Source organism: Saimiri boliviensis, chromosome 5 (assembly GCF_048565385.1).
Source record: "Saimiri boliviensis isolate mSaiBol1 chromosome 5, mSaiBol1.pri, whole genome shotgun sequence".
NCBI lineage: Eukaryota > Metazoa > Chordata > Mammalia > Primates > Cebidae > Saimiri > Saimiri boliviensis.
In genome coordinates this window covers 564162-576872 of record NC_133453.1, presented here as the reverse complement: position 1 = coordinate 576872, position 12711 = coordinate 564162, and the positions used below count along the sequence as shown (strand labels likewise).

The 12711-nt window shown below is 57.1% G+C and overlaps 1 protein-coding gene across 12 annotated transcripts in view; it reads left to right on the top strand.

Annotated features, from left to right (window-relative positions):
* Window positions 1–12711, top strand: part of FARP2 (FERM, ARH/RhoGEF and pleckstrin domain protein 2) — a 145325-nt gene that overhangs the window by 123522 nt on the left and 9092 nt on the right. For 10 of the 12 annotated variants that reach the window (XM_039469883.2, XM_074398718.1, XM_074398714.1 and 7 more), the window contains 3 exons: window positions 3847–4084; window positions 5756–5886; window positions 12337–12405. In XM_039469883.2, coding sequence (XP_039325817.2) covers window positions 3847–4084; window positions 5756–5886; window positions 12337–12405 — 438 coding nt within the window. Of the gene's footprint in view, window positions 1–3846; window positions 4085–5755; window positions 5887–5980; window positions 7185–7810; window positions 12406–12711 lie in introns of those variants that run through there. The other 2 variants (XM_074398721.1, XM_074398720.1) reach the window with 2 other exon arrangements.

The window sequence follows — 12711 nt, the reverse complement described above, 5'->3', positions numbered from 1 at the left end:
GGTCCCCTCAGAGCAGGGCCCCCCTCAGAGCAGGGTCCCCCTCAGAGCAGGGTCCCCTCAGACCAGGGCCCCCCCAGACCAGGGTCCCCCTCAGACCAGGGTCCCCTCAGACCAGGGTCCCCCCAGACCAGGGTCCCCCTCAGAGCAGGGTCCCCTCAGAGCAGGGCCCCCCTCAGAGCAGGGTCCCCCTCAGAGCAGGGTCCCCCCAGACCAGGAACCCCCTCAGACCAGGGTCCCCCCAGACCAGGGTCCCCCTCAGAGCAGGGCCCCCCTCAGAGCAGGGCCCCCCTCAGAGCAGGGTCCCCCCAGAACAGGTCCCCCTCAGACCAGGGTCCCCCCAGACCAGGGTCCCCCTCAGAGCAGGGTCCCCCCAGACCAGGGTCCCCTCAGACCAGGGCCCCCCCAGACCAGGGTCCCCCTCAGACCAGGGTCCCCTCAGAGCAGGGTCCCCCCAGACCAGGATCCCCCCAGACCAGGGTCCCCCTCAGAGCAGGGTCCCCAGACCAGGGTCCCCATCAGACCAGGGTCCCCCCAGACCAGGGTCCCCTCAGACCAGGGTCCCCCTCAGAGCAGGGTCCCCCTCAGAGCAGGGTCCCCTCAGACCAGGGTCCCCCCAGAACAGTCCCGCTCCAGTCAGGACTAACCCCCAGAACAGACTCCACCTCAAAACATTGTTTGCCTTAGATCAGGCCCCACCAGCCCCACAACATCGTTCTCCTCTGAACCTTTTTCTCCACTGATTAGCATTCCCTTGAGGGCAGCGTCCCCATTTCCAGCAGGCCAGGACTCCCCCAGAACAGTGTTCGTCTCAGGGCAGGATGATCCCCGAGAGCATTGTTCTCCTGAGAGTGGGTCCTCCTGGAACAGCATCCGCGTCAGGACAAGGCCGTTCTCAGATCAGGGTTCCCACAGAACAGAGTCCTCCTCAGAACATCATTCTCAGGACAGGGCCCCTCCGCAGGACAGGGCCCCCTCCCCAGGACAGGGCCCCTCCCCAGGACAGGGCCCCCTCCCCAGGACAGAGCCCCCTCCCCAGGACAGGGACCCCTCCCCAGGACAGGGCCCCCTCCCCAGGACAGAGCCCCCTCCCCAGGATAGGGCCCCCTCCCCAGGATAGGGCCCCCTCCCCAGGACAGAGCCCCCTCCCCAGGACAGGGCCCCCTCCGCAGGACAGAGCCCCTCCCCAGGACAGAGCCCCTCCCCAGGACAGAGCCCCCTCCCCAGGACAGGGCCCCCTCCCCAGGACAGAGCCCCCTCCCCAGGACAGGGCCCCCTCCGCAGGACAGAGCCCCTCCCCAGGACAGAGCCCCTCCCCAGGACAGAGTCCCCTCCCCAGGACAGGGCCCCCTCCCCAGGACAGAGCCCCTCCCCAGGACAGAGCCCCCTCCCCAGGACAGGGCCCCTCCCCAGGACAGGACCCCTCCCCAGGACAGAGCCCCCTCCCCAGGACAGGGCCCCTCCCCAGGACAGGACCCCTCCCCAGGACAGAGCCCCCTCCCCAGGACAGGGCCCCTCCCCAGGACAGGACCCCTCCCCAGGACAGAGCCCCTCCCCAGGACAGGACCCCTCCCCAGGACAGAGCCCCCTCCCCAGGACAGGGCCCCTCCCCAGGACAGGGCCCCTCCCCAGGACAGAGCCCCCTCCCCAGGACAGAGCCCCCTCCCCAGGACAGAGCCCCCTCCCCAGGACAGGGCCCCTCCCCAGGACAGAGCCCCCTCCACAGGACAGGGCCCCCTCCCCAGGACAGAGTCCCCTCCCCAGGACAGGGCCCCCTCCGCAGGACAGAGCCCCCTCCCCAGGACAGGGCCCCTCCCCAGGACAGAGCCCCCTCCCCAGGACAGGGCCCCCTCCCCAGGACAGAGCCCCTCCCCAGGACAGAGCCCCCTCCCCAGGACAGAGCCCCCTCCCCAGGACAGGGCCCCTCCCCAGGACAGGGCCCCCTCCCCAGGACAGAGTCCCCTCCCCAGGACAGAGCCCCCTCCCCAGGACAGGACCCCTCCCCAGGACAGGACCCCTCCCCAGGACAGAGCCCCCTCCCCAGGACAGGGACCCCTCCCCAGGACAGAGCCCCCTCCCCAGGACAGGACCCCTCCCCAGGACAGAGCCCCCTCCCCAGGACAGGACCCCTCCCCAGGACAGAGCCACCTCCCCAGGACAGAGCCCCCTCCCCAGGACAGGGACCCCTCCCCAGGACAGAGCCCCCTCCCCAGGACAGGGACCCCTCCCCAGGACAGAGCCCCCTCCGCAGGACAGAGTCCCCTCCCCAGGACAGGGACCCCTCCACAGGACAGAGCCCCCTCCCTAGGACAGAGCCCCCTCCCCAGGACAGGACCCCTCCCCAGGACAGAGCCCCCTCCCCAGGACAGGGCCCCTCCCCAGGACAGGACCCCTCCCCAGGACAGGGCCCCTCCCCAGGACAGGACCCCTCCCCAGGACAGAGTCCCCTCCCCAGGACAGGGACCCCTCCACAGGACAGAGCCCCCTCCCCAGGACAGAGCCCCCTCCCCAGGACAGGACCCCTCCCCAGGACAGGACCCCTCCCCAGGACAGAGTCCCCTCCCCAGGACAGGGCCCCCTCCCCAGGACAGAGCCCCCTCCCCAGGACAGGGCCCCCTCCCCAGGACAGAGTCCCCTCCCCAGGACAGGGCCCCTCCCCAGGACAGGGCCCCTCCCCAGGACAGAGTCCCCTCCCCAGGACAGGGACCCCTCCACAGGACAGAGCCCCCTCCCTAGGACAGAGCCCCCTCCCCAGGACAGGACCCCTCCCCAGGACAGAGCCCCCTCCCCAGGACAGGGCCCCTCCCCAGGACAGGGCCCCTCCCCAGGACAGGGCCCCTCCCCAGGACAGAGCCCCCTCCCCAGGACAGGGACCCCTCCCCAGGACAGAGCCCCCTCCCCAGGACAGGGCCTCCTCAGAGCAGAGTCCCCGTGCTGCTGTGGGGAGGGCGGGGCTCTGGAACTTGTTTCCACCTTGGCTGTGAGGCTCCTAGTTCAGGTATTTCTTTCGGGTATTCCAGCTCCACGAAGGGCATGTGGCGGGAGTCACAGGAATGGAGTCGACGTTTGGAGGGGCAGGGGCAGCACGGGAAGTGGGACTTCCCTCTACAGGTGCCGGTGCTCACATGTGGGCAACAGCACAGGTCGTGCGTTGACCTTTCAGGGCTCTCACTCTTGCTCCACGTGTCTGGGAGAGTTCTCCCTCCCTCTCAGGCTGCTCGTGCGTTCACGTGGCCGCCCAAGGTGTGGAGCCCCGCACGACGCCACGAAGCTGAGCCACTTGCCACAGCGACCTCAAGCGCCCCCTCCTCCATCCCTCGCCTGTCCCACCTCCCACCCAGTTCTGCGAGACTCTGGCCACTCCTCACACCTAGAATTCGCCAGGGACCGTAGGTTTTGCTGTTCTGTGCTCAGATAAGCCCTTTGAAGAATTCCATTCAGTCCAGGTGCTCCTTTCCTGCCTCAATGGATCCTGAGTCAGGTCGTTAATGAGAGAGTTGTACTTACCCCAGAGGCAGCTGCACTAATTTAAAATTGAAATATGCACAAATCTGTTTGATCTGGATTATCATACTGTGGTCATCTTTAATGTTCATTAAAACAAAATGATATTAAAATCCTGGAAGTAAGTAAGTAAGCCAGTTCGTGGTGCACGTGGCAGGGACTGTGGCTGGAATGAGGTACAGGTCACACGGCATCCGAGATGGGTTGAGGTGCATTCTGTGGAGGCCAGCAAGCCCGCACTGGCACAGTTTGCCCTGTGGCACCCGCCACCCAGGAAAACAGACCCATCTCCGCCTGGACCCCCACGTCTCCTCACCTAAAGGCCCTGTTTTTGCTTCTCCACAGGAGTTCACCAGCTACTTCCAAAGACACGCCGAGGTTCTAACAGAGCTGGAGAGGGCTACGAAGCACTGTAAGAAGTTGGAGGCGGTCTACAAGGAGTTCGAGCGGCAGAAGGTGTGCTATCTGCCTCTCAACGCGTTCCTGCTGAAGCCCACCCAGCGGCTGCTGCACTACCGCCTGCTGCTGCGCCGCCTGTGCCGACACTACAGCCCCGGGCACCACGACTACGCCGACTGCCACGGTGAGCGTGGCGTGGGACCGCGCCTCAGGGGTCAGCGCATGTGGCTGGGCAGCGGGGGCGGCTTTGCTAGACCTGCAGACTTCCTTCACTGGGAAGCCCCGGGGCCTGCCCCTTAGGGCCCGGACCACAGTGGCAGCACTCGCGCTGGCCTCCCTTCCTGTTTCCTCTGGCTGCTGGCAGGGGGCAGGTCCCAGGCCTCACCGGGTCTCACCAGGTCTCTGCCTATTCTGCTCCTCCACCCTCTGGCAAGGCCCTGCCCAGCCCCACATCTGAGTAATGTCGGGAATGAATCTAATTGCCCTGCAGGGGTCACAGGGCATGCTCCTGCTGAGGTCCGCAAAACCCCCAAAGCACACGGGGGAATGGGGTGCAACCTCCCGAGGAACCTGCTGCCTGTGGATGTTTCTGTCCTGGAGGCCTTGGCTCTAACACATACAAAAGACTGGACTGCCGGGCGCGGTGGCTCACGCCTGTAATCCCAGCACTTTGGGAGGCCGAGGCGGGTGGATCACGAGGTCAAGAGATCGAGACCATCCTGGTCAACATGGTGAAACCCCGTCTCTACTAAAAATACAAAAATGAGCTGGGCATAGTGGCGCGTGCCTGTAATCCCAGCTACTCGGGAGGCTGAGGCAGGAGAATCGCCTGAACCCAGGAGGCGGAGGTTGCGGTGAGCCGAGACCGCGCCATTGCACTCCAGCCTGGGTAATGAGCGAAACTCCGTCCCAAAAAAAAAAAAAAATTGGACCAAGGTGTCCTGTTAGAGATTTCTAACATAGACAGCCTTTGTCATTTTTTATTTTTATTAAAGGGACAAAAGAGTAAACTGTTACCGTTTTAACCTAAACATCTGATTTCTAATTGTAGTGTAAATTTAGTCCCCTTTTCTGATGTGACTCAGTCACAAGGGGGACACTGTTCTGATGGGGACCTGCTCTGATGGGGACGTGCTCTGATGGGGACGTGCTCTGATGGGGACCCGCTCTGATGGGGACGTGCTCTGATGGGGACCCGCTCTGATGGGGACCCGCTCTGATGGGGACCCGCTCTGATGGGGACGTGCTCTGATCGGGACGTGCTCTGATGGGGACCCGCTCTGATGGGGACCCGCTCTGATGGGGACCCGCTCTGATGGGGACGTGCTCTGATGGGGACATGCTCTGATGGGGACGTGCTCTGATGGGGACCCGCTCTGATGGGGACGTGCTCTGATGGGGACCCGCTCTGATGGGGACCCGCTCTGATGGGGACCCGCTCTGATGGGGACGTGCTCTGATGGGGACGTGTTCTGATGCAAGCATTACCACCTGAGCTCCTCCTGTCACATCAGCAATGTTCCATTCTCATGGGAGCACAAACCCAACTGTGAACTGCGCCTGTGGGGGATCTAGTTTGCCCACTCCTTGTGAGAATCTAATACATGCCTGATGATCTGAGCAGAACAGTTTCATCCCAAAACCATTCCCACCACCCCAGTCTGTGGAAAAACTCTCTTCCACGAAACCGGTCCCTGGTACCAAAAAGGCTGGGGACTGCTATAAGGAGTCAAATAGCATGTGCCTCTAATTAAAACTGCCTTTTAGAATGCTGGTTCCTGTCACGAGGTGGTGGGTGGAGGATGCTGTGCATACCACTGCCTGGGCACCTGTACTGAGGGGTCTCTCCACACAGACGCCCTGAAGGCCATCACAGAGGTGACCACCACACTGCAGCAGATTCTCATGCGGCTGGAGAACCTGCAGAAGCTGACGGAGCTGCAGCGGGACCTGGTGGGCGTGGAGAACCTCATTGTTCCTGGCAGGGTGAGTGACCTTGCTCTGGAACTTTTTTGAGTTACTTCGTTTTTTTAATTGAGAAATAACACAAAAGTCACTGTTTTAAAATGTATAATTTCAGCCAGGCACGGTGGCTTATGCCTGTAATTCCAACGCTTTGGGAGGCTAAGGTAGGAAGATCACTTGAGCCCAGGAGTTCAAGACCAGACTCAGCAACACAAGGAAACCCTGTTTCTATGGGAATTTTTTTTAAAAATTGCCAGGTGTGGTGGTACATACCTGTGGGTCCCAGCTACTCAGGAGACTGAGAGAGGAGGATTGCTTGAGCTGAGGAGGTAGAGGCTGCAATCAGCCCTGATCACACCACTGCACTCCAGCCTGACAACAGAGTAAGACCCTGTCTCTGTTAAAAATAAATACGTACATACTTACAAAAAATGTATCATTGTGTGGGTTTTAGTTTCTTCACAAGGTTATGCAGCCAGTACTAGCTAATTGAAAACATTTTAATCACCCCAAAGGAGGCAGCCATACTCTTTAACAGTCACTTCCCCTCAGTTTTGAAAGGGACCCTGTTCTGAGGGAGACACAGCTTTGTGGGGACCCTGTTCTCAGGGGACTCTGTTCTGAGGTAACCCTGTTCTGGACGGGGATGCTGTTCTGTGGGGACCCTGTTCTCCTCTCTAAACCCTGGCAACCACTGACCTGCTTTCTCTCTCTAAGGAGTTACCTGTCTGAGCATTTCATAGAAATGGTATCATGCACTAATGTGGCCTCTTATGACTGTCTTCCTTCACTCAGAATAATGTTTTCGGGTTCATTCATCTTCCTTTCTGTGGAAGATCATATTCCATCATGCGTGTGTCACGTGTCTGTCCCCTCACCTGGGGGACACTGCATTGTTTCCACTTCATGGCTGTGAGGAATCGTGCTGCTGTGGTGTCATGTACAAGTTTTGTGTGGACTTACGTTTTCAGTTTTGAGTATGCCATGTGCAGGGTCATACGATCATTCCACGTTTAACATTGTGAGGAACTGGCAAACGGTTTTCCAAAGTGACTGAGCCACGTTCGTTCCCACCAGCTCGTGTGAGAGTTTCCGTTTCTCCACAGCGAGTGTCACGTTTTGGTTCCAGCCATTTCAGTGAGTGTGTGATGCTGTCTTGTGTGGTTACAGTTTGTATTTCTCTGATGGCTGATACTGAGCATCTTTTCATGTGCTTATTGGCCATTTTTAGGCCTTTTTGGAGAAGGGTCTATTCAGATCCTTTGCCCTGAATAAAATAAGATCTTATTTTATTCATAATTTGTAAAGAACTCTTAAAACCCAATAGTAAAAAGACAACCTGTTGAGTTTTAAGAGTTCTTTATATATTCTGAATACTAACTCTTTATCAAACTATGATTTGCAAATATTTTCTCCCATTATATGGGTTGTCTTTTCACTTTCTCAATGGTATCATTTGCAATGTGAAAGGTTTTATCTATTTTTTGTTTTGTTTTGTTTAGTTGCTTGTGTCTCAGATGTCATCTCTAAGAAACTATTGTCAGCCAGGTGTGGTGTACACCTGTAGTCCTAGCTACTCTGGAGGCTGAGGTAGGAGCACTGCTTGAGCCCAGGAGTTCAAGGTTGCAGTGAGCTATGATCCCGCCACTGCAACTTAGCCTGGCCAGTAGAGTGAGGCCCTGTCTCAGAAAAAAAGGAACTACTGGGAGTGCCGCCCCCAGCCTGGGGCAGCCTCAGGGCGGGGCTGGAGGGGCAGCTGGTGCAGTGCAGGGCTCAGAGCTCCTCTGCCCGGCACCCGGCAGTATGTCCAGATGGGTCTGGCTCAGCGTTGGTGGCACCTACTTCCTTACCACCTGGCAGACGCTATGCCAGGAGCTGAAATCCTTCCTGTACTGCGTGCGCCAGGCTAACCCTGACAAGGAGGAAATCTTTGCCCATTTAATAGGCAAAGACGCCACCTATTTTGGGCCTGCACTGAACCACCTGAGACATGGCAAGATGGTGATTAACAAAGATGTTGCGGAGGAAGGAGTGTTGGAAAAAGCAGCATTTTACAGTATCACTGCATTAACAAAAATTGTAAAGGACAAAATGAGAGAGGAGAGCACAAACTCACAGGTGCCCATGAAGCATGTGTCCCGTGTGCTTCAGTGCCCAGAGGGGCTCACACAGGCGGTGCCCAGCACGTCTGACGGCTGAAGTTCGAACAGCTGGGCAGCTCTGGCTCCTCTTACAACTACGGGAATGCAGACCGGGCCAAGTTCCCCGTGTGGGGTGCAGGGAGCTTTGCAACACCCCGTATGGCAAGCCCAGCAAGAAGGCCAGGATTTTGCAAGAATGAGGTTCAAGGATGTGAGGGCCACAGTATTGACAGCTGAAAAACTGACTTACTTTCCCGAGATGCAATGAGCTGCCGTGTCCAGGAAGCTCGGCTGTTAGAAGGAACCTGCTTTTGATCATTTTTCTGGAGATCGGGGTGTGACTCCTTTTTTGCCTCTGAGGTGGGTGTTGAGAGACAGGCCCGGCTGTCCAAGGCCAGGTGTCCCCAAGGGGAGGAACACGGCGGCAGGGTGAGCGCCATCTCTTGGGGGGCCGGAGACAGGCGGATGCTCCCAGTCACTCCACTCAGCCCCTGAAGGTCACGTGAAGGGCAGCGTTCTGGGTGCTACATACAGTCTGTGAAGGCAGCCTGGGCTCCGCTGCAGGAAGCAGCCACGGCCTCGTCAGCGTCCAGCATGGCATGGCCTCTGGTCCGGCTGCCAGGCCCTGGTCTCCATCGGGAGTCCGCTCTGCCTCCCAGGTGGGCTCACTGGTTGCTCTGAACCTCACAGAGCTCCTGACAAAGGCGGCTTCTGCGTCATCACTGCTTCCTGGCGCTGTTTTGAAGCCGGGCCTCCTTCCGACACGACCTTGACCCCATCTGGCTGCGGTATTTTCCGGATGAGAGAACTTTGTGCTCCTCCTCAGTGTGGATGGACTCCCCAGTGTTTCCGGAAACGCCCACAAGGCTTGCTGCGTCCATACTCATCTGTCCAACCTGTTAGCATGAGAGAGCAGTGTTGCCCTGCCCCCCATCACGGGCCTACGGGGGAGCTGGTGACCGTCAGTGCCTTGTCACACCTGGCATAGAAGTTGAGCTGGAGGCCTGTCTGCTGGCTTCTGGAGCTGAAGGCCTGGGTCCCAGTGAAAATTCGGGATGTTTATGGAGCATCACAAATGCCTTTCTCTCACTGCTCTCTCATTTTCTCGGTATAACTATGCAGCCTTCCCCGTTTCTGGGATGTTTGGGGCTTCAGTCATCCTGCACCGGTTCTGCCCACGTGACATGGGAGCTGCTGGGATTCCTTTAGAGACCACTGCCCACATGCTTTGAAAACAGACCTTTCTCAGCTGGTTCTGGGGACCTGGTGTGCAGGGAAGCGTCCAAGCTCTTTGTTTCTGGCACTCCGGCTTCCCCAGGGGCACTGTGCAGAGTGACCGCCAGCTGCCGCATGCCGCCCAGAGGCTCTGACGCTGCTTTCTAATGCTTCGGGAGACTTCTTGCCTACGCCTCACCGTGGTCGTTGCCAATAACCTGATTAACCAAGTTCTCCAGCATTAGGACTTACCTTCTCCTTTTTGTAAGGTCTCTCGTATGCTGTTAAATGATTGGCTTAGACCATTTATAAAAGCCTTTCTAGAGGGCAGACCTAGCCACAGGATGACCCTGCCCTCCCCAGAGAGTGCGGGAGGAAGGCAGCCACTGTGGGCCGGGATGTACTCTCCGGGGAGCTGCGGGCTGCATAGCATTGTTTGACTTTTGACCTTGATATAATAGATAGGCTTGTGGTTTTGGAAATGTGAAGATATTAAGACTTAATTCACTAAAATTTATTCTAAGGGGATACTTACACTTTTATATGATATTTTATCAACTTACAATTTAATGCCTAAGTTTCCCCTAAAAATAGCAAATAAAATTGTGTATTATGAAAAAAAGAAAAAACTTAATCCAGGGTATGAAGATTCACCCCTCTGTGTCTTTCTTCTGCGTCTTGTGTTTCACCTGCTGCACTGGGATCTCTGATCCGTTCTCGGTTAGCTGTTGTGCACAGAGGAAGGTGGGGCCCAGCTTCACTCCTCTGCCTGTGGATGTCCAGTTTTCCCGGCACCATTTATTGAATTGTCTGTCTTGTCACCCTTTTAGAACATCACTGGGGGCTGGGAATAGGGGCTCAAGCCTGTAATTTCAGCACTTTGGGAGGTCAAGGCAGAAGGATCACTTGAAACCAGGAGATTGAGACTAGCCTGGGCAACATAGTGATATCCTGTCTCTACCAAAAAAAAAAAAAAAAAAAAAAAAATTGCCTGGCATGGTGGTATGCACCTGTGGCCCCAGCTACCCAGGAGGCTACGACAAGTAGATTGCTTGAGCCCAGGATGTCAAGGCTAGAGAGAGCCGTGATTGTGCCACTGTGTTCCAGCCTGGGTGACAGAGTAAGACCCTAGCTCAAAAAAGAAAAAAATCAATGGACTGTAGATGCATGGATTTATTTCTGGACGCTTGAGTCTATGGTCTATATGTCTGTTGAGCCAGTAACGTTCTGTCACCGGTGCTTCCTGCTTTGAACTCAATACTCAACATAAAAAAATTAAAAATTACATGGAGGTGTTTCCTGTCTCAGCACACACATGTACATAGAAGGATGTGTATGAATCGTGCTCTGTGCTAGCTTTGTTAGAAGAAGGTATTGAAAGTGTGAACTGCAGGCTTGCAGAAGTGAACTATCCTGGAATATACAGGACCCTATCCACCTGGGAGGTCTGCGCTTGGGTCGGGTGCCGGGACCACCACTATTTCTCTCCTGGGCTGCAGAGCTTTCAGCTGCTGCTGCTGCTGGCCACGAACTCCTGGAAGCAGGGCTCCTATCACACACCATTTTTCTCCCAGTCATCTCTGCGCAAGGTCTTATGGATGGTAGCCCAGGGAACTGTCACTAAAGCGACAGATGAGAGCAGCTACGTAGGACAGTGGCCACGGTGTGGGATCTTGAGCCACGTGTGAGACTCGGCTCTCCACTCCTCCTGTGCGCCCTCTCTGAGGCAGGAGGTCTGAGGATGAACAAGGGATCTGTCAGCTGCTCAGCCCTGGTCCCTGCACGAAGTAGATGCTGTGCAAATTCAAATAATAATTTGTTATTATTAACCAAAATCTCTAAAGTCACGTCTGTATAGCTCAGGATTTCTGGTCTTCCTAAGTTAAATATGTGTGTCAGTCAACAGACAGAAACCATGCCAATTATTTGAGCAGAAGATGTAATAGCAAGGATTGATTCCTAACCAGGCATAACGTTGATGAGGTGCCAAAGGGTAAAAAGAACTGTGAAGTGTCAGGGATGTGGCAGAACCGTGGCCACAGGTACCACCCTAGGGCTGGGAACAAACCTGACAGCTTGGTCAGAGGCCCATGCCGCTGAGGCCCACAGCTGGCAGCGGGGCGAGTGCACAGAGGAGAAGGCACCCCGTGGATCTGGGACGCACAGCCAGGGAGGGGCTCTGGAGAGGGGCTGCTGCTCAGCCAGTGCTGTGGTCTCCAAGGGTGATGATGCTGCCTGTGGCTGGAAGGAACTGCCACTTCCAGGGCCAAGTAGCTGCCAGCAGCTCACAGGGACCTCAGCGTGGGGTCTCCAGGGCTCCCTGTCGTGTCCTTGTGGCCTCTCAGAGCAAGGCTGGGAGGCAGGTTTGGAGTGAGAGCCACAAGCTTAGTTACCGGCCCCATCCAGTTGTGCAAACACATCCATGCGACCGCCTTCCTCACTGTGTGGGTGGACGTCTCTGTTCGGGCTGGTTTTCCATCCTGCGTGTCCGTGAGGGTCATCTGTGTCCTGTGTTCTTCCTTGAGCCTTCACACGACACGCTGGTGCTGCTCACACTGGCCGGCCCCGGCACATTCTCTAGGCACCCGCCCCTCCTCCTGTTTGTCTGAAAGAAACAGATGGTGGAAGAGCTCCAGAGAAGCCCAGGTTGGGGATTTGAGGGGCTCCCAGGACTGTCACTTAGCCTATCTACGCAGGTGTCTGACACTGGCAGGATTCTTTTTTCTTATCAAGCCTGAGGGTGGGGGTGGGGGCTAATTCAAATACCTGGGAGGACCCTCATTTCCTCCTCCTGTTCCCAAACCTGCTCCTGTCCAGTTTTCAAAGCTGATCTCAAACGACATCTTTGTGGCTGAAACTTCCAGAGGCTTCTCCTCAGCAAGAGCAATACCCTGGGCTTTACCTCTTGGTAAAGGGATCCAGGGCTCAGTAGATAGTCTGGGAACTGAATTTGTTGGCACTGAGACGGGACCCGGTGACCAAGGGCACTGCTGAGGGTGGAGGAGCCCCACTGGGAGGTGGCCTCAAGGTCGCCCCTGACCCTCAGCCCAGCCAGCGAGCGTTCGCCATCTGCCCTCAGACAGGTCAAAGGGGCCTCTGTCTCTGTCTCTTTCAGGAGTTCATCCGTGAGGGCTGCCTTCACAAGCTCACCAAGAAGGGCCTGCAGCAGAGGATGTTCTTTCTGGTAGGATCTCTCCCCACTCCAGCTGTACTTCCCCCGAGGGGGATGGGCAGCAGTTCTGTTAGGGACACGGAGTGCAGCTGCAGCCCCTTGGCCTCTATGTACTTTAGCACCTGGAGGCTTTGGTCCAGGTGGGTAGCGGCGGAGTCAGATGGGGCCAGGGGAGGGTCACCGAGTGGGAAGAAGCAGAGGACAGCCCCTCTACCTACCCCGGGGCCGCCTCCTTCCTCATTCCAGGTTCTGGGCACCTGGCTTTGGGACGAACAGAAGCCAAAAGATTGGAAAGTCCACATATATGTGGCTGCAAGA